The 27,376-nt window shown below is 41.7% G+C and overlaps 1 protein-coding gene across 1 annotated transcript in view; it reads right to left on the bottom strand.

Moving 5' to 3' along the window:
- LOC129726801 (synaptotagmin-16) overlaps window positions 1-17,998 on the bottom strand; it is a 70,385-nt gene extending 52,387 nt beyond the window's left edge. The window contains exon 1 of the mRNA XM_055683918.1: window positions 16,721-17,998. Coding sequence (XP_055539893.1) covers window positions 16,721-16,757 — 37 coding nt within the window. The 5' untranslated portion in view covers window positions 16,758-17,998. The remainder of the gene's footprint in view (window positions 1-16,720) is intronic.
- Between the last annotated feature and the right edge of the window lie 9,378 nt (window positions 17,999-27,376).

Raw genomic sequence — 27,376 nt, 5'->3', positions numbered from 1 at the left:
ATAATCGTCGAATGGCCATGAATATGCAGCATGTATGGATTTGTTCTGCTAAGCCACGATGTTATGAGCTGGGACAGGGGCTTGTAATCCTCGGGTCCTGGAAGTATTGTGCGGGGTTCAGTTGCTGGTTATGGTTCGTTGTTGTTGTTCGCTGTTGTTCAAGCCAAGATATCACGAAAGGCCTCGGGTTCTCAGGTCCTGGCGGATTCGTGTGGGGTTCAGTTGATGATTCCAAAATCGAGGTCTATGACGTGTTCTTGCCGTTTTGTTGAATGTGGATGGAAAGGAATGGGACTAGACTGGAGCGTGGATGGATTTCAGGAAAATGTATATAAGGGACATGTAGGGTAGGTCACGACTCGCCAAGACATCACAAACAGGAACAGCTGGTCCTTTACCCTCGGCCCGGAGGGAAGTTATTAATTTAGACCTGGCGTCACGGTGTACAGGGCATGACCAAACAACGTGCTCTATGTCGTGATAACCTTCACCACAGGCACAGATACTACTTTCCCCGAGCCCAATACGACGGAGATGCGTATCAAATCTATAGTGATTGGACATAAGCCGCGACATCACGCTTTGACAGACATTGAAGTTAGTGTGTTTCTTGAGGTGTCATATTCATTTGTGTTGCAATTTTATTTTGCCTTCCCGTTCCACCACCGGCTGTGTGCTGCAGTTCTGTTTACTAATACAATTGACAATAGCAGCAATGGATGTGAACCTGTGTGAAGTTTGGCAGCTGTCGGTACGGTAAAAGATGTGGAACCTGTTCGCAGGTAGCTGTTTCCTGAAGCCGCCGCCGAAGATGATGACGCTAGTGTTGGAAATATGATCATAAGCTCCGTTCATTATGCCGCATGTGTTACTGTACAGATTTTTTTCGTACTTCTAACTATATTGAACGTAGGGCTATCCAGAACGTGTTGAAACATGTTTGAACATGACCATTTATGTCCTGCACAAAATCCATAGAACGTTAAAAACAAAACAGTCGTTTTTCGCTTTTTGCATTCCTACACACCGCTTGCAGCAACAGTTGATCTCGCATGGACGGAGCTTATTCGGCTGTTTCGCAAGCCCTGACAGCCTTTTGAAGCATAAGAAAAACGGCTTCGTGACAGGAATGTGGTTTTCATTAACCTTCATTGAACCCTTGTGTGGAAAACCACACAAATGAATTTTGTTTTGATTTTTTTTCGAAAACTTCTCGATCGATTTTGATGAAACTTCTTGACAATTCCTAAACCATCAATCTTACACAAAATACATTTTTTCCAAGGGAAAAATATTTTTGGTTGATGAGATATTTAAAAACTTACGTTGTTTACCCTGGTGTGTGGATTTCCACATATACAACATTCGATTTTTTTTTGGACAAGAAACAACTTAATTTTGCCCCAAACATATTTTTTTCATTGATTGCTTTCATACCTGAAGCTATAGGTACCAATTAAATCTGTTTAAAAAATCGAATAAGGTGTGTATGTGTGTGGAAGTATGTGGAAGTATGTGTATGTGTGTTTATTTTCATTCCTACGACCAATATATCTCGATTTTCTCAGCAACGGCTGAACCGATTCGGTTGTTCTTAGTCGCGTTTGGAAGAGCTTAAAGTCTTGTTAGTTGATGGAAAATATCGTTTTGATCCGAAAGTTCATACAAAAATGACGTAACAAATGGTGATCAATTTACATGCGAACTGATAAGCTAATTGATTTTTTTCATCGGTTTAACTGATTTTAGAAATGTATAAAGGTGCATTCTTGTAATTCGCATCAAAATCAAATCAATCAAAAGGCTACGTGGGACATGTGTAAAAGTATGTGTTTATTTGTTTCATCCCAGTGTGAGAATTTTCACACATATGGGTTACGAATACGCTAATGCTAAAAGTACCTATTTAGTGTTTGCACAGCCTGGTTGAGCAGGGTTTAACATTTACACAGTTTTATGTCTACTGCAAGACAAGTATACTCGCACTTTTAGGTGTATTGAAAGAAATTTAGAATGGATCTCCCGAGATGGTCTAACAAGCCAGTCTTCGTGGGTTCGAATCTCGGCTCGGGAGAAACTGTTAGTGTTAGTAGGATCGTAGCGCTAACCCTTTACACTAAACATTTGACTGCGAAGTCTGTGTATAATGAACGAATCGGAATGTAGCACCAAGGCTTTGCTTACTTTGCTTAGCATAGATTTCAGAATATTCTTACGAACATTTGCTCCATTTGGTCAAACCGATGTTAGGATGTTTAATTGGTCTCATATCATGTAAACACGTTTTGTTTTGTAACTTTTGCATGAACCATCGGATCAAACAAATGTCCGATGATGACCTTATAGCCTTCAAGCCCTTCCAATTGCAGCCAAGGAAATCAAATCAATACATCCATTGCTGAGATAATTCAAATGTATTTTTCAAGATTGTTTTTGTACACTACGCATAATATTCTTCAATTGGTTACCTCCAAAATACTGCAATGTACTAGGCGTTTCCACAAGTTTTGTTTGGTTTTTTTTTTCCACGTACCTTTGGAAATTATCATTTAATTTTAGGTATATCTTTGAATAAAAATCTACCCTTCAAATCCTAACAAACGCATCTAGCACCAAAAGGACTCAAATCAGTCAAACCGCTGAAAGAAAAAGTTGAAGAGGTTGTTTATAAGACACGACCGCAGAGGTAACGTAGAATACGACAGCCTGTCTTATCCCAATGTATTTCTTGGAATAGGCTTGGGAATGCACTGAATTTCTGGTAATTCTTCAGATAAACTTTGAGGTTAATTGTGTTTGTCAATGCCATTTATTGACAAGTGAATATTTTTTCAACATGGCACATTTTTTATTTAGTTTTGAATGATTCACAGTGATAATCAAATTCTACATGAGGTGACTTGTTGGCAATTACACTACCCGTCATAAGTTTGGAATCGCTTTACTGAGTATTGCAACACCCAGTTTGAATATTGCAACGCCTCTTGAAAAGTTTAGCATCACCTGGAATAGGCGGATATCTCGTGTTTTTGACAACCTAGAAAGTTGCGGTGTTCAGCAAACTTGTTCAGAAGGCTAAAGGCTTCTAAATGGTAGACAGTTCAATACTGAATTATCCCGCTATGCGGCGCTAGGGTGCAGCAGTTTTTCATACTTAGACTTCAACTTATCGCGTGATCATTACTACCCACAAAGTTGCGGTGTTCGGCTTGTGCCACCAGTTCTGGTCAAGCATATTACAGTTACAGTTACAGAAATTTGCCCATTTTGAGTGATGCTAAACTTTTCGGGGGTGTTGCAATATTCAAACTGGGTGTTGCAATACTCAGTAAAGCGATTCCAAACTTATGACGGGTAGTGTATATATGAAAATTTCAACCGCTATACTGCTAGCCACGCACGCTATATAGCAAGCCACGCACTCTAGCCACACGCTCTATAGACATGCACAGACACGCTAGACATTCACACGCTATATAGCAAACCACTCATGCTATAAAGCAAGCCACACGCGCTCTAAACATGCACACACGCGCTACAGGCATGCATACACGCCATAAACATACACACACGCTAGTCACACACCTTATATATTAGGGACACACGCTTCAAATATTCACACACGTTATGTGCATACACCCTGTATATACATACGCTGGATGATGGTGGCTTCTCAATCCACCTGGCGGTGCGAGTCTCATTCAGTTTCGGGTTGTTTTTTGCCCAACAATATCTGAATCGGATTACCGCTGGTGGGGTCCAACTCAGATCGAAGGGGAGCCGAACTGAAAGAGGTAGGACTGAAGCTAACCACTAACACCGCCGCTGTTGCCCGCTTCTGATCTGACTTCGCCTACTGCCATCGGTGTTGATGTTCGCTGTTGTTGCCTGCTGCTAGTAAACTGTTTTGCTTGAGGAGAAACAGTCTCTTATATAGGTGGTGGTGGTGGCGGCGGTAGCGGTGGTGGCGATTGCGGTGGTGGTGGCGGTGCCGCACGCGCTCTAAACATGCACACACGCGCTACAGGCATGCATACACGCCATAAACATACACACGCTTTAAAGCAAGCCACACACGCTCCAAGCATAGATGCCAGTTCTAAAAGGTATGCTATTCACGTCGATGCATTAGTATTAGTGATCGTTATGAACTTTTTTCAATTTTGTATGACATTTGAAATGATTTTGCATTTTAAACTAAACTTATAAAGCATACTTTCCTGAAAAGTTATATAAATGATGTTGAAACATGTTTTATTTGTGGGGAATACATAAACATGCTACGGTTTAGGTAAAATATGCGGTTTTTCATCAATTTGCCGGTAACCTTTGTGCACTTTTCGTTTTTTTCTTGTACTCTAATAGGGCTTCTAAATAGAGTCGCTTATGTTTCATACAGTAACAAAAGTCATGAGCTATGACAATGACTAAGATTATGCTCCAACTATTAGAAATATAGCATTTTTATTTTTTTTATTTCGACATATTGTCGCAATTTTTCACACTAAATCTAAATTAATATGATTTTCTAGTGTGTTTCAACTGGAGATTCACTCTCCAATCAAAAAAATCAGATTTAAAACAACATAAAACGAGAAATTTCCAAAAATGTTCTGGATTCCTTACAAAACGCGAAACTTTTCATAACGAGATTTGTTTGTGTGCGTGGATAGACAAAAATTTAGCATACCTTGTAGAACTGTCATCATACTTGGACACACGCTAACCACTACCACCGCCGCTGTTGCCCGCTTCTGATCCCATCGCCTACTGCCATCGGGGTTGATGTTCGCTGTTGTTGCCTGCTGCTAGTAAACTGTTTTGCTTGAGGAGAAACAGTCTCTTATATAGGTGGTGGCGGCGGTGGTGATGGAGGTGGTGGCGACGGTGCCCCACGCGCTATAAACATGCACATGCATACCACCGCCGTTGTTGCCCGCTGCTGATCCACGCTGCCTTCGCCTACTGCCATCGGTGTTGATGTCCGATGCTGCTGCCTGCTGCTAGTAAACTGATTTGCTTGATTTGATTGATTTCTTTTGAAGGGACTTTAACCCCAAACGGTCATTCGTCCCTAGATTTGCTTGAGGAGAAACAGTCTCTTATATAGCCCAAAGAGTGCATTCCCGGCTAACTAGGTACTCCATTCTGTCGTCCTATTTAGGGAAAGGCAGCAAGCGACCAATCAAAAGTCGACATTTGCGTTTCGACAATGTTCAACAATTTTCAATAGTACAATAGTTTGAACAATCGGATTACAATTTTCTGCATTTGGACGGGTGCTTAAATGTTTTTCCAATCGATTGCTGCAAAAATGACAGAAATCGGTTGGAAACTGACTGGGTTTAAAACGTTTGAAATTGGACAATTTTTGTGACGCTCTCGATGTTTTCGGTTTTGAAATTGGATCCCTGTATTGAAATTGGGTCCCTGTAATTGTTGCCGTAAGACGTATTCTACGTCAAAAATTGGTTAGTTTATCAGTTCCTATATAAGCTGAATACATTTCGTTACGTCATTTCTGATGAACCTTCGGATCAAAACGATATTTTTCGTCAAATGACTAGACTTTTAGCTCTTTTAAACGCGACTTAGAACAATCGAATCGGTTCAGCCGATGCTGAAAAAATCGAGATATGACGGTTGTAAGAATGAAAATATTCACACATACACATACTTCCGCACACATACATACCTCATTCGATTTTCGAAACAGGATTATTTGGTACCTATAGCTTCAGGTATGTATGCACTCAATGAAAAAAATAAGTTTGGGGCAAAATTAAGTTGTTTCTTGTCCAAAACAAATTCAAATGTAGTATGTGTGGAAAACCACACACCAGGGTAAACAACGTAAGTTTTTTTAGGATGCAATAAAGGTTGAATACAAATGATTCTATTCAGTGCATTCCATTTTTCTGACATTCTTTCTTTTTTTTTCTGCACACACTGTTCTTGATTTAACCTTACAAAATGTAACCGCATGTTTCTTTCTTCAAGACGAATAAAATACAAAATCCCAGTTATTATTTAGTTAACTACGTTTTGTTCGAATGATCCCAAATCTGCCACTGACCAACAAAAAGAGATCAAAACAGTGCTAAATCGATTGGTAATAGTGACATTTTACCAGGAAGTTGCTTAAGTTTGTTAAGTGTTTAAGCCATGAAGTGGACTGTTCAACATTGGACTGTGTTCAGCCGGAACAAAGTAATGTATGACTTCGCGACCATCTAGTACCGCCTAGCTTAAGTGTAAAGTGACGACGAAAAAATAATGGAATGCCAGTACATATGTCCAGTTGTGACCACATCCCTGTCACGAACGTAATCCCAATACATTTTGCTTGAAACCGTTTTTCCCTAGCTCTACACGCTCGTAAAAAATAACTCTAAAATGAGTAACATTTGACGCATTTTCGTAAAAAGTGGAACAACTCCTAAATTGAGTAACTCCACAAATACTCAAAACTGAGTTACACTAGGCGTTTTTAAAATGAGTCATTATTACTCAACATTTGAGTACGACATTACTCATTTTTTGGGTACAGTTCAGTTTCATTACTGGCTAGAAATCCGCCACGACCAATTAACGACACCACATGTTCATCAATAATTACCTTGTAATAAAAGTAAATAGTTATAATGCCTTCTGAGGCGCACACAATTAAAAAACATATATCACAAACTGAAGCACATCATAATCACCTTCCAAAATGGACGTCGTTATATGCTACGTACATTCGTTGTTTTGCTTTCGTCTCGATTAGACGCAAATTGTTTATCTCCGTTTGAGTTCGCAAAATAACAATACACGAGTTATCGTACGGGTGTTTTTTTGTCGATTAGTTCTTGTGCTGCGCGAAAACAATAGCCTGTTATATATCGGCAGAAACATCTGCACACTGGTAGGGGCAGGCTACCCCGCCAGTGATTCGATACGCAGCTGATATATCAGCAAGAATAATTCTCCCGCACCGCTGTTACCCCGCTAGCAGCACGGACCACCATACGATCGAGCGAGTGGAAGTCAACTACAAGTGGCATCTACAAGGTCGCGTGTAGGACACGGCCACTGCGTCTCAACACGAAGCTGGATCGTCATTGTTTGTTCTGCGGAGACGCTCGATTAATTCTACTATCAGCCGTGAGGTCGTGACTTAGACGTTCGGTGAAGTATTACCTTTAGAATTTTTACTATTATTATCAATATTATTACTATGTTATAATATTATTATTAATATTATTATTGATATTATTATTGTTATTATTAATATTATTACTATAATTATTATTATTATTATTATTACTATTGTTATTAGAATTAGTATTACTGTCTTTTTTTTTATTTGATCCATTGTAGATTGAAAAATTGTTTTTAAAATTTAATATCAACTACTTGAACCCCCCCCCCCCCCCCATATTCGAATATTTATCGTTTGTGTGCGGTAGAGCGTAATGCTCCCGCAAAATGGACGACATGCAGGTGCAACTTTTCCTGGAGGTGGAAACAAACGGGGAAGAAATTGAAATTTCTCCCATCAGCTCACCCCTACCTTCCCCTGTGCCCTCCCCTTTGCCAAGTCCTGTACCAAGAGTACCGGAAGTACGGGTAAAAGCTTACCCAGATGCCGCTGGCGGTCCCTACGTTGTTTTTTTCCGGCCCATAAAGAAGCCATTGAATATTATTCAAATTGGCAAAGACCTGGCAAAACATTTTTCGGCTGTTTTAAAAACCCCTTGATGCGAAGTGTAAAGATACTGGATTGCAAGCAATTGCATTCAGTATCCATCGAAGAAGGGAAGAAGAAATTCCTCCCTTCGGATTCCTTCCGAGTAACATTCGCCGGATCCGCGCTGCCGAACTACGTCCGCTTGGGCAGGGTTCGTCTACCTGTACGCCTGTTCGTACCGCGGGTTATGCATTGCCAAAACTGTAAGCAGTTAGGTCACACAGCCACCTACTGCTGCAACAAGGCACGCTGTAGCGGAGGCGTGCGGAGGCAATCATGCTGAGAACGCTTGCAGTGGGGATACTGAAAAGTGTCTTTATTGCGAGGGAACTCGGCATGACCTTCCGGCATGTCCCGCGTACAAACAGCGCGAGGAAAAAATTAAGCGTTCCCTTAAGGAACGATCAAAGTGCTCTTTTGCAGAAATGCTTAAGAGGGCTGAGCCACCCTCGACAGGAAACATCTTTTCCTTTTTGCCAACCGATGAGGGTACATCTGACGATCCCGTCGAAGGGTGTTCCTATGCCTTGCCAGAGGGATCTAGGAAGAGGAGAATGCTCAACTCTCCTAATCTTTCTCGTAAAGGTCGTAAGATAACCCCTAGCGGAATGACCAATAAGACAACACAAAAAGGAAGCGGTGAAGAAAAACCGAAGCAAGTACCCCCCGGTTTTAATTTCAAATCAAACCAGGAGTACCCACCGCTTCCTGGGGCACCAAAAACCCCTCGTGCACCCATTTCTCGATCAGAAGACATAAAAGAAACAGGGTTCATAAAATTCTCTGATATTGTGGACTGGATATTTAAAACATTCAACATACCAGATCCCCTTCAAAACATTCTTCTTGCCCTTTTCCCAACAGTGAAAACCTTTTTGAAGCAACTCACAGCAACTTGGCCCCTCATTTCAGCTATCGTATCTTTCGATGACTAATACGTTGAAAGAGGTTAGGAATTTTGTCACTGTGTTACAGTGGAACTGCAGAAGTATCATCCCCAAATTTGATTTATTTTCACATTTGATAAACACATACAATTGTGATGCGTTCGCGCTTTGTGAAACTTTTCTCAATTCAAATGACCAACTTAATTTCCACGATTTTAACATCATTCGTCGAGATCGAGACTCACACGGTGGAGGGGTACTTTTAGGGATCAAAAAGTGCTATTCTTTTTTCAGAATCGACCTCCCCTCGATCTCGAATATTGAAGTTGTTGCCATTCAAACGAATATGAATGGAAAAGACCTTTGCCTTGTTTCGTTATATATTCCCCCATCCGCGCGGATTGAACAGAAGCAACTCCTTGATATAGCAGAATTGCTTCCCGCACCTTTTTTGATTTTGGGAGATTTTAACTCTCACTGTTCGCTATGGGGGTCGCTGTACGACGACAACCGATCTTCTTTAATCTGTAACTTGATCGACGACTTCAATATGACAGTTTTGAATACTGGGGAAGCGACACGCGTACCTAATCCTCCAGCACGTGAAAGCGTGCTTGACCTATCCCTCTGCTCGACATCACTAGCGTCAGATTGCCAGTGGAAAGTAATCAACGATCCCCACGGTAGTGATCATCTTCCAATCGTTATATCAATTGCTAATGGTTCAACTCCCCCGAACCCAATCAATATTTCCTACGACCTTACACGTAATATTGATTGGAAGCGTTGTGAGTCTATTACAGCGGAATCTATCGAGACTCACGAGGAACTTCCTCCGGAGGAAGAATACGCGTTCTTAGCTGGCTTGATAATCGACGCCGCGACGCAAGCTCAGACGAAACCGATACCCGGGGTAACGATTAGACAGCGACCTCCCAACAAATGGTGGGACAAAGAGTGCTCTGAGCTGTACGTGCGAAGGTCCGCGGCGTATAAAGACTACCGGGAGCACGGCACTATCAACCTGCTTCGAAAGTACGAGGCACTGGGCAGGCAGATGAAGAGCTTAGTAAAGGCGAAAAAACGCGGGTACTGGCGGCGGTTCGTAAACGCGATGTCGAGGGAAACAGCGATGAGCACTCTTTGGGATACCGCCAGGCGCATGCGGAGCCGTGACGTTTCGAATAAAAGTGAGGAGTATTCAGATCGCTGGATACTCGATTTGCCAAAAAGGTCTGTCCGGACTCTGTACCGGAACAGAAAACCTTTCGCGACGCGTTATTAGTAACTACGGAAGAGCCTCCATTTTCGATGTTGGAATTCTCAATGGCTCTCCTGTCGTGCAACAATAAGGCTCCAGGGTTAGATAGAATAAAATTCAACCTGTTGAAGAATCTACCCGACTCTGCAAAAAGACGCTTGTTGAATTTGTTCAACAAGTTTCTTGAGGTAAATATTGTTCCGCATGACTGGAGGGAGGTAAAAGTCATTGCTATTCGGAAACCCGGGGAACCTGCCTCTGATCACAATTCATATAGGCCGATTGCGATGCTCTCTTGCCTCCGGAAATTAATGGAGAAAATGATCCTCTTACGGTTAGACAAATGGGTCGAAACAAATGGTTTACTTTCAGATACTCAATTTGGCTTTCGCCGGGGCAAAGGGACGAACGATTGCCTAGCGTTGCTTTCTACTGAAATTCAACTCGCATTTGCTCGAAAAGAGCAAATGGCTCCTGCGTTCTTGGATATTAAGGGGGCTTTTGACTCTGTCTCTGTAGAAGTTTCAAGCGCGAAACATCATTCACAGGGACTTTCACCAAATTTTAATAACTTTTTGCTCAATTTGTTGTCAGAAAAGCATATGTATTTCTCACATGGCGATTCGACAACTTCCCGAATTAGTTACATGGGCCTTCCCCAGGGCTCATGTTTAAGTCCTCTCTTATATAATTTTTACGTCAATGACATCGATGAATGTCTTGCAAATTCATGCACGCTAAGGCAACTTGCAGACGATAGCGTTGTATCCATTACTGGTAGCGAGGCTAGCGATCTGCAAGGACCATTGCAAGATACCTTAGACAATTTGTCTGAATGGGCTCTTAAGCTGGGCAACGAATTCTCTCCGGAGAAAACTGAGCTGGTCGTTTTTTCTAGGAAGCATAACCCAGCTCAGCTGCAGCTCCTACTAACGGGTAAAACGATCTCTCAGGTTTTAGTCGCTAAATATCTCGGGGTCTGGTTCGACTCTAAATGCACCTGGGCTTGTCATATTAGGTACCTGACACAAAAATGCCAACAGAGGATTAATTTTCTTCGTACGATTACCGGAACTTGGTGGGGTGCTCACCCAGGAGACCTTCTAAGGTTATACCAAACAACGATATTGTCAGTTCTTGAGTACGGCTGTTTCTGCTTTCGCTCCGCCGCGAACACGCACATTATAAAATTAGAGAGAATACAATATCGTTGTTTGCGTATTGCCTTGGGTTGCATGCAGTCGACCCATACGATGAGTCTTGAAGTGCTAGCGGGTATTCTTCCGTTGAAACATCGTTATTGGAATCTCTCTTACCGGTTGCTAATTCGATGCACAGTTATGAACCCATTAGTAATTGAAAATTTCGAGAGGTTGGTCGACCTTCAATCTCAATCCAGATTTATGACTTTATATTTTGACTATATGGCTCAAGATATTAATCCTTCTTCATACGATTCCTCCAATGTCGCACTTTTAGATACTTCTAATAATGCTATATTCTTCGACACCACCATGAAACAAGACATTTCTGGTATCCCGGATCAATTGCGACCCCAAGAGATCCCTAAAATTTTTTCCAATAAGTTTGAACATGTTAGTTGTGATAAAAGGTTTTACACTGACGGATCTAATCTAGATGAGTCCACTGGCTTCGGTGTTTTCCACGAAAATTTTACCGCCTCCCACAAACTCGGTGCTGCTGCTTCCGTGTACGTCGCAGAACTTGCTGCTATTCATTACTCTCTTGGAATCATCGAAACCCTATCCATAGACCACTACTTCATCTTCACAGATAGTCTCAGTGCCATTGAGGCTCTGCGATCAATGAAGCCTGTGAAGCACACCCCGTATTTCCTGGGGAAAATACGGCGGTTTTTAAGTGCTTTAACAGATAAAAATTACCGGGTTACCTTAGCGTGGGTCCCTTCTCATTGCTCGATTCCGGGTAACGAAAAGGCTGACTCTTTAGCTAAGGTGGGTGCTATTGATGGCGATATTTATGAAAGACCAATTGCTTATGATGATTTTTATAGCATTTTGCGTCAGAGAACACTCAACAGTTGGCAATCATCATGGAACTCAGATGAACTGGGACGGTGGCTACATTCCATTTTTCCTAAGGTATCGACGAAAGCATGGTTCAAGGGGTTGGATGTAGGTCGGGACTTCATTCGCGTGATGTCCAGACTTATGTACAATCACTACACGTTAAACACGCATCTCTTTCGTATAGGGCTTGTAGACAGTAATCACTGCGTTTGTGGCGATGGCTACCATGACATCGAGCATGTTGTTTGGTCGTGTACCGAATACTGTGGTGTTAGGTCCGAGCTTATAGATTCCCTTCGGGCCCGAGGAAAACAACCGAACGTACCCGTTAGAGACATTCTGGGAAGCGGTGATCTCCAGTACATGACACAGCTATACTGCTTTCTGAAAAACGCTGACATTAAAATTTAAAATTTTCTTTGTCTATTTGTCAGATTAAGGATACAAATATGCTATGCTGAAGACACGGAAACGAAGAGCCCGCATCTATGCTTACACAAATATTTTGAACCCACAACAAACAAGAATACAATTGCTCTACCAGTTGAAAAACAAAGTTCCAAAATAGTTTTAAGTCAAAATTGTATCTCCCCTCCTCTCACCTTAAATCCCCACTAGCTCGTAGTCGGCCGCGAGAATAAAGAAAAGGCCTCCCTCTTTTCCCTGCTAACGTAGAATTAATACGAATTGTACTTGGCTCAGTAAAACAGAAAATGTATCGTGCCGTGTCAAATAAACTAATTTATTTTAAACCTTAAATATGCTACGTTACTCAGAAAGAAGTTATATGAAGGGAACCCAAAAAGTGAGTCAAAGTTACTCAAAATCAAAAAGGACTTCTACTCATTTTTTGACGTCTACGAACACCGTTCTAAACTGAGTCAGAGTTGCTCAATTCATGAGTTATTATTTACGAGCGTGTATGGCCCGATTACACGTCAAAAGGCTGGCAGTGCTTGCGAAACAGCCGAATGAGCTCCGTCCATGCGAGATCAACTATTGCTGCAAGTGGTGTGTAGAAACATAAAAAGCGCAGATAGACAATTTTGTTTTGAACGTTTGATGGATTTTGTGCAGGACATAAATGGTCACGTTCAAACAGTTTTCAATATGTCCCGGATAGCCCAATAGTCAATATACCTAGTTAGAAGCACGCTAAAAATCTGTACAGTAACACATGCAGTGGTCTCCGTGGCTCTGTGGTTAGCAATGTCGGTCGGTTAGCTCTCCCACACGGTTGTGATATCGGGTTCGATTCCCGATCGAGTCGAGGATCTTTTCGAGCTGGAAATTTTCTCGACTCAGCACTGGGGCACGGTGTATCGTTGTACTTATCCTACACATACAAAATGTGCCAACAACAATATCGATAACGAATTCTCTCAACTAATCTAGTTGATCGAGACCGCTATTAGTCCCAAGGATAAGCGTGCGATATTGTTGTTGTAATACATGCAGCACAATGAACGAAACTTATGACCATGTTTCCAACACTAGCGCCATCATCATCGGCGGCGGCTTCAGGCAACAGTTGACGTGACATCAGTCAGGTTGTGGCTGATCGTGGAAAAAAATTCAGTAGACTTGAGTAGCCTTTCAGTTCCATTTATCGTACCTGAAGCCCCACCGTCCAAGTTACCTTTCAGAATTTCTATCATTAATTACTGACGGATGTATGTCAAATTACCCAGTGATGCTGTCAGATTGCTTTCGAAAAGCAAGGTTAATGGCCCCTTAACATTTGTTTCTTATAATGTCGGCCTTTTTCTTGCCCTGAAACAACAAGCTTTAATGCCTTCTTCATGACCAGAAGACTTTCTTTAGTGAATTTATTCAAAAAAAAACTCCAACTCCGAACTGAAGGCAGCCAGAAAAGAATACATGCAAAACCCTGCAGTTCAATCTAAGATAAACCGCTTTATGACTCGGACGATGGAAACTTCTGCTTTTCTGACACGCCGCAGTACTCTTCAAATGCTGTTATCAACTCATTGGACCCAGGACACTCTTAAAAAGGAATTATGGAAGCCTCTGATTTTCATCTCCGTCTTTCAGCCAGTGTGTTTGCTAACGAATCCGCTTCTCGTGTACCAGGTTTGCGGATCTATTACCACAATGATTGTTCGTAATTCGTCCGTCACAATCGGTAAGCACATTCCTGCATACTTTCCAGTTTGTTCCGGCGTTCCTCAGGGAGGTCACTTTGTACCATTTCTATCTCTGTTGTATATGGACGATGTAAACTTTATTCTGATGTGTTGTAAATTATCCCATGCCGATGACTTGAAGCTGTATTAGATGATAAGGCAATCAAAAGACGCATTGTTTCTGAAACAGCCATTGCAAGCTTCCACTGACTAGTGTCAACTCAACCGTATTTCACTGAACGTATCCAAATGTTCGGTCATCTCTTTTAGTCACAGGTGCTCCACTCTTCATTTCAACTACGCTTTGACAGGCATACACTTGAAGCGTGAATCGACGGTGAATGGCCTAGGGATCCTAATTGATACCAAACTGAACTTCAAAAATCATGTTGCATACATCGTTTCAAAGGCTGGGTGTCCTGTTTCGCTTTGAAAGAAGTTTAAAAATATCTACTACCTCAAAGCTCTATCTTTGTGGTTGTACCGCCGCTACTGGAACACGCGTCTTTGGTCTGGGTACCCTATAATTAGGATGGGAAAAAACGTCTTGACGCTGTTCAGCACAGATTCATCCACTTCGCTTTACGCTATCTCAGGTGGGAAATCCACGTCACCTTCCCTGCTACAAAAATTGATGCTTGCTGTTTAGGTTAGAACTTTTGGAAGATAAACGCAACTTAGCTAAAGCGTACTTCTTCAAGGCAATATTGACTGCTTACCCATCGCTAGTTTACATAGTTATTCTTGTCTTGATGCTGTCTTGAAGCCTTTCAGGTTGATCAATAAAATTCATTCTCAGTTATCGAGTAACCACAGTAATCACAACCACAAGAGCATGTTTTGGACAAACTCTACATAAACAGGTTTAAAGTTTTGCTACGCCTAAAATTGGATTTTTTCTCATTCTATTGTATTATTCGACACTATAATACTCTTGATAGTATGTAGTTTACATATCAAAGAATTTCTTTTAATACCCATTATAAAAAATTATGAATATAAAAAAAACACAATCAAACATATATTAATTTGATCTTAGGATCCCTAAAACCACTACTAAACTACTAAAAATTGAGATTGGAATTGCTTATTATGACATAATGAAATTTGCTCAATTTTAGCTCAGTCACAAAAAAAAGATTCTAAATTGAGCTCCTTAAGGTTATGAATGAACTAATGTGACTCGAGATCAAGCTTAGAATCCCGAAACTTAAGGCTTCCATGGGTCGAAAGAGGTAGTAATCCCAAGTAATGGTCCAAATCGTTTTGAAAGAAATTCAAATTCACTTTTGGATTGAACATCTTAGACCAGAAAATCGAATAAACGGTAATCTCAAACTTGACCAAGCGTTTCGAAAAATCGCTTCTCAAGACCAGAAAAGGCCAAAACACAATCTTGGATTAAATAAAAAAAAACTAATACAAACAACCTTACTAAAAATCAGAATAGGCGAATTAAGAAAATTATCGCAAATTTATCTTAAATAAATCTTCTAAAGATGAAAAAAATATTCCAAATTTAGTACCGATCTTCTTATAAAGCTCCAAATCTAAAAATTTACATTTTCGTGAAGAATTTTCAGAGATTCAAGATGTCACAAAATACGAGAATTTCAAATAAGTTGATAATAGCAGAAAATACCAAAAAGGATCTACAACATTACAGTATGTAGATTGAAAATGTCAAAAATTTTGTAAACAAGATAAAAAAGTGACAAACAAGGTCGAAGTGATGAAAAAAGAATAAAAATAGGTCGTAAAGGTTACAGATATTTCAAAACAGGAGAAAATTGTGAAGAATAAATTCGATAATATCAAAAACGTTAGAACGGTTGAAATGTTCAAAATAGTAAATATTATCAGTGTAGATCTAAAATGGTTGAAATGCAAAAGAAGCAAAAGCGATAAAATTTGTTGAATCAAAACTTTTATTAAGATAAGACACTCAATCACGGAGAAATATAAGGGCAAGATGCGGCTAAATTTGAAGTGTTCTAACAATTAACTTAGGCGTCGTACACAAAATATGTGATGCAAGGGGGAAAGGCGGGGGAGTTGAGTTTGTGTTACTTATTGTTACATATGAGGAAGAAGAGGTAGTTGACGTAACTGTCATATTTTTGAAAAATCAAAAAAAAATTGGTTTTTTCACGCTGCGTAATTTGTGGGGGTGGAGTCAGAGATTAAACGTTACATATAGTAACTTAGGAGGGGAAGAGATAAAATCTAGATTTCTGGCGTAACAAAAACGCCAAAAGTCCCTACTTGTGTGCTGTAAGCATTGCTAAACAAACAATTTGATAGCAGCGTTAATCACCATACAAAATAGCGTAGCTAAGCGATAGACGCTAATCGCTAAACAAACATTAGCAGAGTTTCTGCTTATCACTTATCGCTAACTGCAATATTTCAGATAACTCATTAACTAATAATTAGCATCGCTAAATAAAGATTGGTCTAATGATGACACATAACCTTCTGCTTTGAAAATTCGATTCGGATTGCAGCAACTCGTGGCTGTGACACTATTATGGGGACGCAGGGTGGTTTGCCCACCTGTCAAAAACACACATCGGAGATCCCAGTTGACAATTAGTCACCTAAGGATGTCCTTCGGAAAAAAACCTGCCCCTGGTACTTACCGTTTAGGTAATTATCGACACCAGCTATCAGGATCATGTTTCTGTTCTGACCAAATGTGACGGATAGCCTTCAACCCGTCGTCGTCCGCTCGTTCGTCCGTTCGTTCGCGTGTCGCAATCGGTCGTTTCGGAGTTTTCCGATATTAAAATGTCACCCTCGAAACGCCGAATCGAACTTTAGGATAATGGGGGCAACCGCCCTTTCACTGACCCTCTGCTTTCTCACTCTCTTCGAAAGTAACGAGCCCCTCTGTGTACGTCGCACTTTGTTGCTTTATTTTCAACACTAACTTCTTCGTCGGTTTTAAAAACTAGTGCCGTATCGATCGACAACTTTGTAATGGTTCAGACGCGGCTACACACACGTGTTTTCTATAGACTGGCAGCACGTACTGCCATGAACAGGACTTTCTCTCACTATGCTTGCTCTCTCTCTCTCCCCCACTCTCGCGCACAAGGATTATCCCGTCTTTGTCGAGTTTGAAAACAAACAGACTTTTTTCCCAATTCTCGAAACTCACGTTACACAAGCGGCAGTCCTCCTGGTGGCAGTCACACTCATACAAACGCGCGCGCACCCGACCATTGATGCTGAGCACGCACTTTTTCTCTCCCGGTTTGCCCTTTTTCTTATTTTTTCACACTCACACCACCGCACGGTTAGGGAAAATTTTCATTCAATTTTCCACACTGCCACTGACCGATCAATTTTCCCATCTACCTTCTGGAGATCAAAGATCTTTGACATCGGAACGAAATCCGAAATCCAAAACCTGCCCCCTTCCCGAAGAAAAAACTTAAACTTAGCACCAACTTCACACCACTCGCTCCTAGTCGGGCTTTCGTTCCTCGAAGAAAACCCAAATATGTCGCATTTGGCCTTCTTTAATCCTATCACATCTCTGGTTCTTCTCAATTCCTCATTAAACAACGGATTATCCTGTTAAGTAACTCGAACAGTTTGAGTTTTTCACTCTTTTAACGCTTTCGAAAAACAGATTGCGAAACAAAAATTCGTCATACGCAGCAGACGAGAAAAACTTCTTCCCTGTTTTGGAATGTTCCGTATCCGCTTTCGGGTTTTTTAGGCACAACGAAACAATAAAACCAGTTCCTTCTGCACACTACATTGCAGTTTTAAAATACACCAGCCGGATTAGAAAAAGTGTCTCCATTTGTGACAATGACAGGCTGCTGTCCACTTGGTGGTGAGCCCGTCGTCCGATAACGGCAGGAGACGATGCTACTCGGTGAAAAGGATTTTCCAAACTGGTTCCTCCTTGGGACGGTGGGAGGTGTGTCACCTTCCGCAACACCAGGATGTGGAGATATTGAGAGAGAGAGCGAGTGAAGTAACGCAGGAAGCTTCGCAGCTGTTGGGAAGCTTTCGGAGGGAGCTTTTTATTCCTTTCTCCTGACACAGTGATGGTGACGGTTGCGCGATTTTCTCCTATCGTTGATAGGGTTTTGGGACTTTTTCATGCGTCCAAGGTTTGTTGACCATTGTGGACAGCAGAAAAAGAGCAGCAAAAATAGTTCATCAAACTTTCCAATACGTGTGTCCTTCAAGACGCCTAGATAAATTTATTTCAATAATTAATTTTAAAACCAATATGTGTTCTATGATCAAAATGAAAGCAATCGACTGGCTTTTTTTTCGATAATCTTTCAAAAACTATTTAATAATCTGTAAAGCAGTTTTGGGCCTTTTGTGGTTTTAGGAAGCGATTTCAGTAGTTTTCAGTATCTGAATTATTTTATTTGGGATCATTTTCTTCTTGTGGCTTCCCCTAGCCTTGAAAAGTACTTTTCGGCAAGTTTGATTTTATGTGATTTTCTTTTTTAATTAATCTGTTCAGAATTGAAGCATCTTATAGAATTAGTTTGTAATATGAAACCTAGAGGGAACCTTTCTTGTTCTAATGAATCGATGTAGAGAGATAAGCACCTACCGTAGAGATAAGCTATTTTTGCTCTCCTGAGCTTCACTATGAAATTCTGAAGATTAAACGCGCTCTTGGCTTTTAACCATCGTACGATAAGGTTGTGTTCCTTTCAGGCTGTCCGAAATCGCCAATACGTTTCTCGTGGCCACTGATAGTTCGCTCGTGTATCGAAGACTTTGAACATAAAAGTGGTCCTTCGAACCGGATCAGGCTTCCGGTCGTTTCGTTGAAGATTGGTGGAGTGACCACGTGAAACGTGGGATTCGGACAGCGAATGTAGGTAGTGAAATTTGGACAAGGAGTCCGAATATGAGAAAAATGTGCAATGGACGCTGATGAACACATGTGAATATAAAAAAAAATTGAAGACTTAAAAGAAGAACGTTTGTGCGGAGAAGATTGATATGAAACTTATTCGATAAGTGAATGTAATATAGCGACAAGGAGAAGAGAAAAAGTGCTGCTTAAAAGTTTGAGTTGCAGTGTACTCAGTAGCATTGCTCGATGCTAGTTAGATCGCCACGCGAATCGGCTTGACCTTTTATGAATGTTCTTTATGCTTTAGGTCGGTCTGGGTGGATTAGATAGCGTATAATTCGGGCAAGATGGCAGCTGAGAAAAAGCTGTTGATGACGTCGTACACTCGCATGATTGACTCTATTGAGTCACGTGCTGAAAAATTATTAATTTTCGTGCGTTCTTTTGATACCGAGAAACAAGATAAATTACTTCTCGAAGATATACTAGATACGGTTGAAGCTATGCGTTCTTTATTTCATGAGACTGAGGTTAAGTTGTGCGGCGTGATTAAGGAAGATGAGGTGCAATCTTGGCAGATGACTAGTGAGAAGTTAGAAGATATGTTTGATGAAATTCGGCATCGTATTCGTAGCACGTTGCGGGAATGTAACCAACCTAAGCCCGTAAGTGCCCAAGTCGCGGTTGCTCCTACACAGCAAACACAGTCGAAACTGCCAGAAATTCCCCTCCCTCGTTTCAATGGCCAGTTAGAGGATTGGCTCTCCTTCAAGGGTCAGTTCAATTCACTTGTTAAACGCCGAGAAGGTCTTTCGGAGAGTGAAAAGTTGTTTTATCTAAAGGCCGCTATTCAAGATGGCGCAGCTCGCCATGTTCAATCTGCTGAAGACACGTTTTCGTCTCTCTGGAGAGCTCTTTGCGGTGAATTTGAGAATAAAAGGCTTCTCGTTGATAAGCACATTGCCCAGTTGTTCCATGTAAAGCCAATATTTCGTGAATCAGGGTCAGCGTTGCGATCGTTGATTAATGACGTGTCTCGTAATCTTCGTGCATTGAGCAATCTTGAATTAAAACTTGAACCTTTGTCTGAACAATTTGTAGTACATTTGATCTGTTCTCGCCTTGATTCTCGTACCAGAAAGGATTTTGAGCTAAATCGATCGAAAAGCAGTTACCCTCATGGGAAAAATTGCTCGAGTTTCTTCAATCTCGTTGTAGATGTTTGGAAAATATAGAACACGAAAGCAAGGTTACCCAAGTCTCAAACCACGGTGCTCGCCAACAAGCAACCAGTAAAGCATTTCCTGTCAGTGTTGTTTCAGCCAAACCAAACACAACTTGTTTCGTTTGCAAGGGTGCGCACTATTTGAGTCGCTGTGAACAATTTCTGAAGCTAGTCCCAGTTGATCGATTTGCAAAGGTGAAAAGTTTTGGTCTTTGCTTGAATTGCTTTAGCAACAAACATAGAGTGGCAGATTGCAAGTCCAGCTCATGTCGTAAATGTGCACGTCGACATCATACCTTAATTCATGAATCTGAACCGAACCCAGTAAACGCTGGTGCTTCGTCTTCCACGACAACACACACTTGTTAGTGTTGTACCATCATTAACCACCACCTCACAATATGTTCTCTACACAGCTGTGGTGCAGATTGAGGATGAGTACGGTAACTCCACACAATGTAGAATATTACTCGATTGTGGATCGATGCATAATTTGATCTCCACGAGCATAGTAAACGCGTTACGTCTACGCAAATTCAGTACAAATATAAGCATAGAAGGTGTATCTGGAACACCAAAATTGATTAAGAACATGGTTGGAGCACGGATTCGCTCAATCTCTAATAAAAATGTTTCGATGAACCTGAACTTCCTAGTGATGAAACGAGTCACATCCGATTTACCAATACGATCATTTCCTATCGATCCCGGAAGAATTCCTGTAGATGTACAGCTTGCAGATCCTCAGTTCAATCGGTCGAGACGAATCGATATGCTTTTAGGGATTCAAGCATTCAATGATTTATTCACTGGCCAATCATTTTCATTGACAGACGATGGCTCGTTCTGGTGCAAAGAGACAGTTTTCGGCTGGGTGGTGGGAGGAGCAGTCAGTACACCGAAAGGGCGGCTTACTGCTACGAACTTTTGTGGAGTAGTAACGAATGAAAATTTGAGCGAGCAGATCAGCAAGTTTTGGGAGATGGAGACTTTTCCCGAACCTCGAAATTTGACCAAAGATGAACGAGCAGCCGAACAAAGTTTTTTGGATACGTCGATATGAAATTGGCCTACCATTAAAATCAACTATCGATTCACTAGGTGACTGCCAAACGATGGCTTTACGACGATTTGTCCAAATGGAAAGACGATTGATTCACGATGCTACACTACGAGATCAGTACTTAGCATTTATGAGCGATTATAGCGAGCAAGGTCACATGATCAAAGCCGAATATCCTTGTCCTGATGGTTTTTTCTTGCCTCATCATGCAGTGTTCAACCCCGCGAGCACTACCACGAAGACACGAGTTGTTTTCGATGCGTCGGCATCCACGACGAGTGGAACGTCTCTAAATGATCATTTACTCGTCGGGCCGGTTCTGCAACGTAAGCTAACTGAAATTGTGTTTCGTTTCAGGGTACCGAAGATAGTGTTTACTGCGGACATTACACAAATGTTCCGGCAGATTGTTATTCGACCAAGCGATAGAAAGTATCAACAAGTTTTTTGGCGTGCGCGGCCTGAAGACCCTTTGGAGGTGTACCAACTAGCGACAGTCACATATGGCACAGCATGTGCCCCATTTCTAGCAACTCGAACACTGGAGCAGTTGTGCAAAGATGAGCGAAAACGATTTCCTTTGGCGTCCCAGGCTGGGACTGTAGACTTTTATGTTGACGCCCTACTAAGCGGAGCAGAAACAATCGAGAAGGCATTGGACCTACAGAACGAGTTTATCCAAATGATGGCTTCAGGAAGATTCAAACTACATAAGTGGGCATCAAACTGTCCTGCATTACTGGAATCGGTTCCGAATGCTGATAACGAACAAATTGCCTTTCTTAAGGATGAAAAAACGACACGTACCCTGGGTTTAACGTGGCAACCCCGACAAGACGTATTCTTAACAAAACTGCACGAAATAGATTTCCACAACGGTCCAGTAACCAAACGATCAATCTATTCAGATATAGCCAAATTATACGACCCTTTGGGCTTGTTGGGACCAGTGATCTTCGCAGCAAAGATACGATTGCAACGTTTATGGCAGCTTGAGGTTGAGTGGGACGTTGTGTTATCCGATGATGAAGCTGAACACTTGACTACCTTTCGGAATCAAGTGGTACAGATGGGAGAAATACCAATCAAGCGCGGTGTCCTTCCGTACAATTTCCCTTGCCAAGTGGAGCTTCACGGATTTTGCGATGCGTCCAATCTCGGTTATGGAGCATGCGTATATGTACGTTCGATTAATAATTCCGGACATTGCTCAACTATTCTATTAACCTCAAAGTCTCGAATTGCACCACTGAAAAACGCTAAACCGACAATACCGCGTCTTGAACTTTGCGGTGCACGTGAACTTGCCCGATTAATTTCAAATATAACGCACAATTTGAACATTACTTTTTCCAAAATTGTTCTTTGGTGCGATTCCACCACCGCTATTTCTTGGATAAAGACCGACCCAAGCAAGCTGAAGACATTTGTTTGCAACAGAGTTATCGAAATACAGCAACTGACCAAAAGTATGGAGTGGAGACATGTGAGCACAAATGAAAATCCAGCAGATTTCATATCGCGTGGACTATTACCTAGCGAGATCCGAGCATGCAAGCTTTGGTGGTTTGGTCCGACATTTCTGACCAAAGACGAGACAGACTGGGGTGTTCTCAACAACTTCCGATAGAACAGCTTCCAGAATCGCGAAATCCTTCAATGAGCTTCGCGGTCATCGATACATCCGAAAAATTCATCTTGTTCGTCAGGCAGAGCAGCAACGCAACGTGTCATGGCCTTTGCACTGCGATTCATCGACCATATTCAGCGAGGTAGTCACAAGGATCATCGATATGGGCAGCTCACCATCCAAGAATTAGACGAGGCAACGAAGGCGATGATCAGCATAGCCCAGAGAGAAGCGTTTCCCAGAGATTTCCGTTGTCTTGAATCTGGTCAGGTAATTCATCAACAGAGTAAGTTAACTCAGTATTCAGTGTTTCTAGATAAAAGTCGTTTTGCTGTTATGCGAGTTGGTGGAAGGAATCATAATGCTTCATGGATACCGATACATCAGAGGCATCTCATGATATTACCACCTGGTCATCCATTCACACATGCAGTTGCAAGAGCATATCATGTTGAACTTCTGCATGCTCCACAACAGCTACTCAACGCGTTGCAAAGAAGATATTGGATAGTACACGGTCGCAGCACTGTACGCTGGGTCATTCGACGGTGTGTTACTTGTTTCAAGGCGAAACCAGTGACAATGCAACAGATGATGGGCAACTTACCGAAATCACGCCTTGAAGGTGGCTACACATTTCGAAATACTGGAGTGGATTTTTGTGGTCCTGTGTATGTCCGTCAGCAAAATAAGCGGTCAACTGTCGTGTATAAGGCGTATGTGGCAGTCTTTGTTTGCTTCGCCACGAAGGCGATACATTTAGAGCTGGTTTCCAACCTAACGGCGGATGCATTTATTGCCGCATTACAACGCTTCATTTCACGCAGAGGTAAATGTGAACGATTGTTTTCCGATAATGGTCTGAATTTCGTTGGTAGCAAGAACAAGTTACGAGAAATGTACGATATGTTCCGGTCTCAGCTTTTTAAGCACAAGCTGGACGATTTCTGTTCAAAGGCAGCCATAGACTGGCACCTTATACCGCCTAACGCTCCACACTTCGGCGGATTATGGGAGGCAGGTGTACGATCTGCCAAATATCATCTTAAGCGCATAATAGGGACGGCTAATCTAAATTTTGAAGAGTATGCAACCGTTCTTGCGCGCATCGAAGCCGTTCTAAATTCGAGACCGATTACACCAATGTCGGTAGACCCTAACGACGTCGCACCTTTAACCCCTGGGCGCTTTTTAGTGGGACGACCTTTAACGGATGTTGCTGAGCCCGATGTCACCGATCACAAAGAATCAACACTCTCCCGTTGGCAGCGACAAACACAGATGGTGCAACATTTCTGGCGTCGTTGGTCAAACGACTACATTACGACATTGCAGAATGGCAACAAATGGCACGAACGTTACCCAGTGAAGAAGAATCAAATGGTCATCGTACGTGAAGACAATCTCCCTACCATGCAATGGAAACTCGGCAGGATCAGTAACGTCATTCCGGGCCCGGACGGTCTAGTGCGAGTTGTGGACGTGCGTGTAGGCAATAAGCTGTTCCGACGACCAATTGCCAAGCTGTGCCTTCTACCAATAGCAGACAACTTCCCATCGGCCGACAACGATTATAATAATGATTGAGTGATTGAAATTTTTCAATTTCAATGGGGCCAGCATGTTCAGAATTGAAGCATCTTATAGAATTAGTTTATAATATGAAACCTAGAGGGAACCTTTCTTGTTCTAATGAATCGATGTAGAGAGATAAGCACCTGCCGTAGAGATAAGCTATTTTTGCTCTCCTGAGCTTCACTATGAAATTCTGAAGATTAAACGCGCTCTTGGCTTTTGACCACCGTACGATAAGGTTGTGTTCCTTTCAGGCTGTCCGAAATCGCCAATACGTTTTTCGTGGCCACTGATAGTTCGCTCGTGTGTGCAGTTATCGAAGACTTTGAACATAATCATTTGTTGTTTTTGGAAGTCTGAAGATACTTTTAGAAGCGTTATTAGAGTTTTCTTAGAGGTCTTATTTCGAATGTCCTTCATGTTTGCTGTTTCAGGCCTTAATACATATTTTTATTATTATAAATGATTTTCTTCGTTATTAAGAAAAAGGTTTTCAACAATTTTCGGTTATGCTGTTTGAGAGTAAATTTCTGATATTCTGAGTATAAGAGCATAAAGGTTTCTTCATCTTGGTGTGCAGAATGCCATGTCGATGGGCACCAAAATTCACAGGAATCGTTAAAAACCTATAATCCTTTTTCTTGCAATTTGAACTTCAAGCCACCAAATGTGTTTAATTTCGAAATTTCCTGCTGGTCTAGAATTCCGTAGAAGAACGATTTACAGCATTGTTTGTCTCATGAGACAATGACCAACAGGATTTCGAGTGGAAATATACGCGATAATAGAATGCGTGAATATGATAACCCCTCGCTTGCTCAGTGGGTAATGGGCGAGGGAAGAGTCATGCAACGTTTGGAAACGAGCCCACAGCTAGCCTTCATTCACCACTTTATAGTTCATTCGACACAAAACACATCGGGAAACAAACCAACTTACAGGGGTGAACCTCCAGGCCAATATGCTGCCACACGACTCCGACAAACTGAGAGATTTTTGTAAAACACCTAAGCGACAACTAAATTTGTAAACGTCGAAACGAAATAAAAAGCCAGGTGTGAAACCAAGGGAAATCGCGCTTTAAAAACAATCGATAGATAGCTTACATGAGCTTACATTACTAATTTATTTCCCCTGTCCCGACATATTGTTTCTTAACCTAAGTTACTTGGTTTACTGTTCCTGTTCCTCCGGATCCGTATAACTAAACACGAGTCGGCGTCCCGAACATCGTGGCGGTTGCCGATTTTCCGTTCAATGGCAGTGCTCGATCGTTGTGCCGGGCCAATAGCGTCCAGCCAGCACCTTCGAAGGTATATGTGCGATGGATTAGCGTTTCACAAAATGGCGGGTTCAAACTCTCTGACAATGGATGGCACCGCCTCAAGCGTAGAGCTAGAACCAAGAATAAAAGGCCCCTCGAGGACCTATTCGACGGAAATTAGCCATCTTGTTGTAAGAACTAGTTACCCCTACTCTTAATCGCCTTAATTTCTAATTCTTATATCTAAATAATTGGCTTTACCTTTTTTTTCCTTGTTTTTATAGATATACGTATAGTTTTAAGCACTATAATATTAAGATTTACATCAGTTAGGTCTTTTTTACAAATTCACATTTTTGACATATTCAGTATTTTAACAACTTGACAATAACAAATTTTAAAACATTCACCTAATAGTACAATTTTCTAATTAATCACTGCGAAAACTCCCCGTATTTTATACATAGCGTAAACCTCAAGTACGGTAAAAAACTTTATACGCGCACCTCTGAGTCGTTAGCTGTTTTAGCCGAAAGAGAACCCGCTTAGAATTGCCTCGTCGCTTTATATGTGAACTGTCATTTCCGAATCGGGAGTGCCACGAACACTCCCGAGTCGTAATGAACTGTTCGGTAGGCCACTCATTCCTTTTGACCCACCCTGTGGATCCGAATACCTAGGTTGTCTCCTCAACGCATCTGTGAACGAACCCTAATGAGTGACCCCTCCGTCGCAGACGCGACGCGACAGACTTGGAGGGATATCACTCAACCCTGCTGAAGTAGTAATGGTGATACTATTGACAAGCTTTCCTATATGGGTGACCCCTCCGTCCTAGACGTTAAACGACAGACTTGGAGGGATAACACTCATGTAAATGTGCTCTGAATCCAGGGTAGGATCTGGGAGGTGAAGATTTTAACCGGGCAAGTCTGGATGAAGTTTCAATTGTGGCGGAGCCAGCACACGCAATGTAACCGAAGGTTACAAATACGTGTCTAGAAACGAAGTACAGACACGCAAATATTTGCATTTTCTGCAATAGTCAGGCACATTTTCGTTTTGGCCTTTTCTGGCCTTAGGAAGCACATTTCGGCGAATTCGGGCTTAATTTGGGATCATTTTCTTTGTTGGCCTTAGAAAGTACTTTTCAGCGATTCTGAGGTTAACCTGGAATCATTTTCTATTTAGGCCTTTTCTGGCCTTAGGAAGCACTTTCCGGCGATTCTGAGCTTAATTTGGGATCATTTTCTTTTTAGGCCTTTTCTGGTCTATAGGAGGCGTTTCCGGCAATTTTGAGCTCAATTTGGAATCATTTTCTTTTAGGCCTTTTCTGTCCTTGGGAAGCACTTTTCGGCGATTCTGAACTCAGTCTGGGATCATTTTCTTTTAAGGCTTTTCCTGGCCATAGGAAGCACTTCTCGGCTATTCTGAGCTTAATTTGGGATCATTTTCTTTTTCGGCCTTTTCTGGCCTTAGGAAGCACTTTTCGGCGATTCTGAGCTTAATTTGGGATCATTTTCTTTTGTGGCCTTTCCTGGTCTTAAGAAGCACTTTTCGGCGATTCTGAGCTCAATTCGGGATCATTTTCTGTTTTGGCGTTTTTTTGGCCTTTAGAAGGCGTTTTTTGGCGATTCTGAACTTAATTTGGGATCATTTTCTAATTTGGCGTTTTTGGCGATTCTGAGCTCAATT

This window comes from Wyeomyia smithii, chromosome 1 (genome assembly GCF_029784165.1).
Source record: "Wyeomyia smithii strain HCP4-BCI-WySm-NY-G18 chromosome 1, ASM2978416v1, whole genome shotgun sequence".
NCBI lineage: Eukaryota > Metazoa > Arthropoda > Insecta > Diptera > Culicidae > Wyeomyia > Wyeomyia smithii.
The sequence above is the reverse complement of the archived record's forward strand: the minus strand, read 5'-3'. Positions and strand labels throughout refer to the sequence as shown.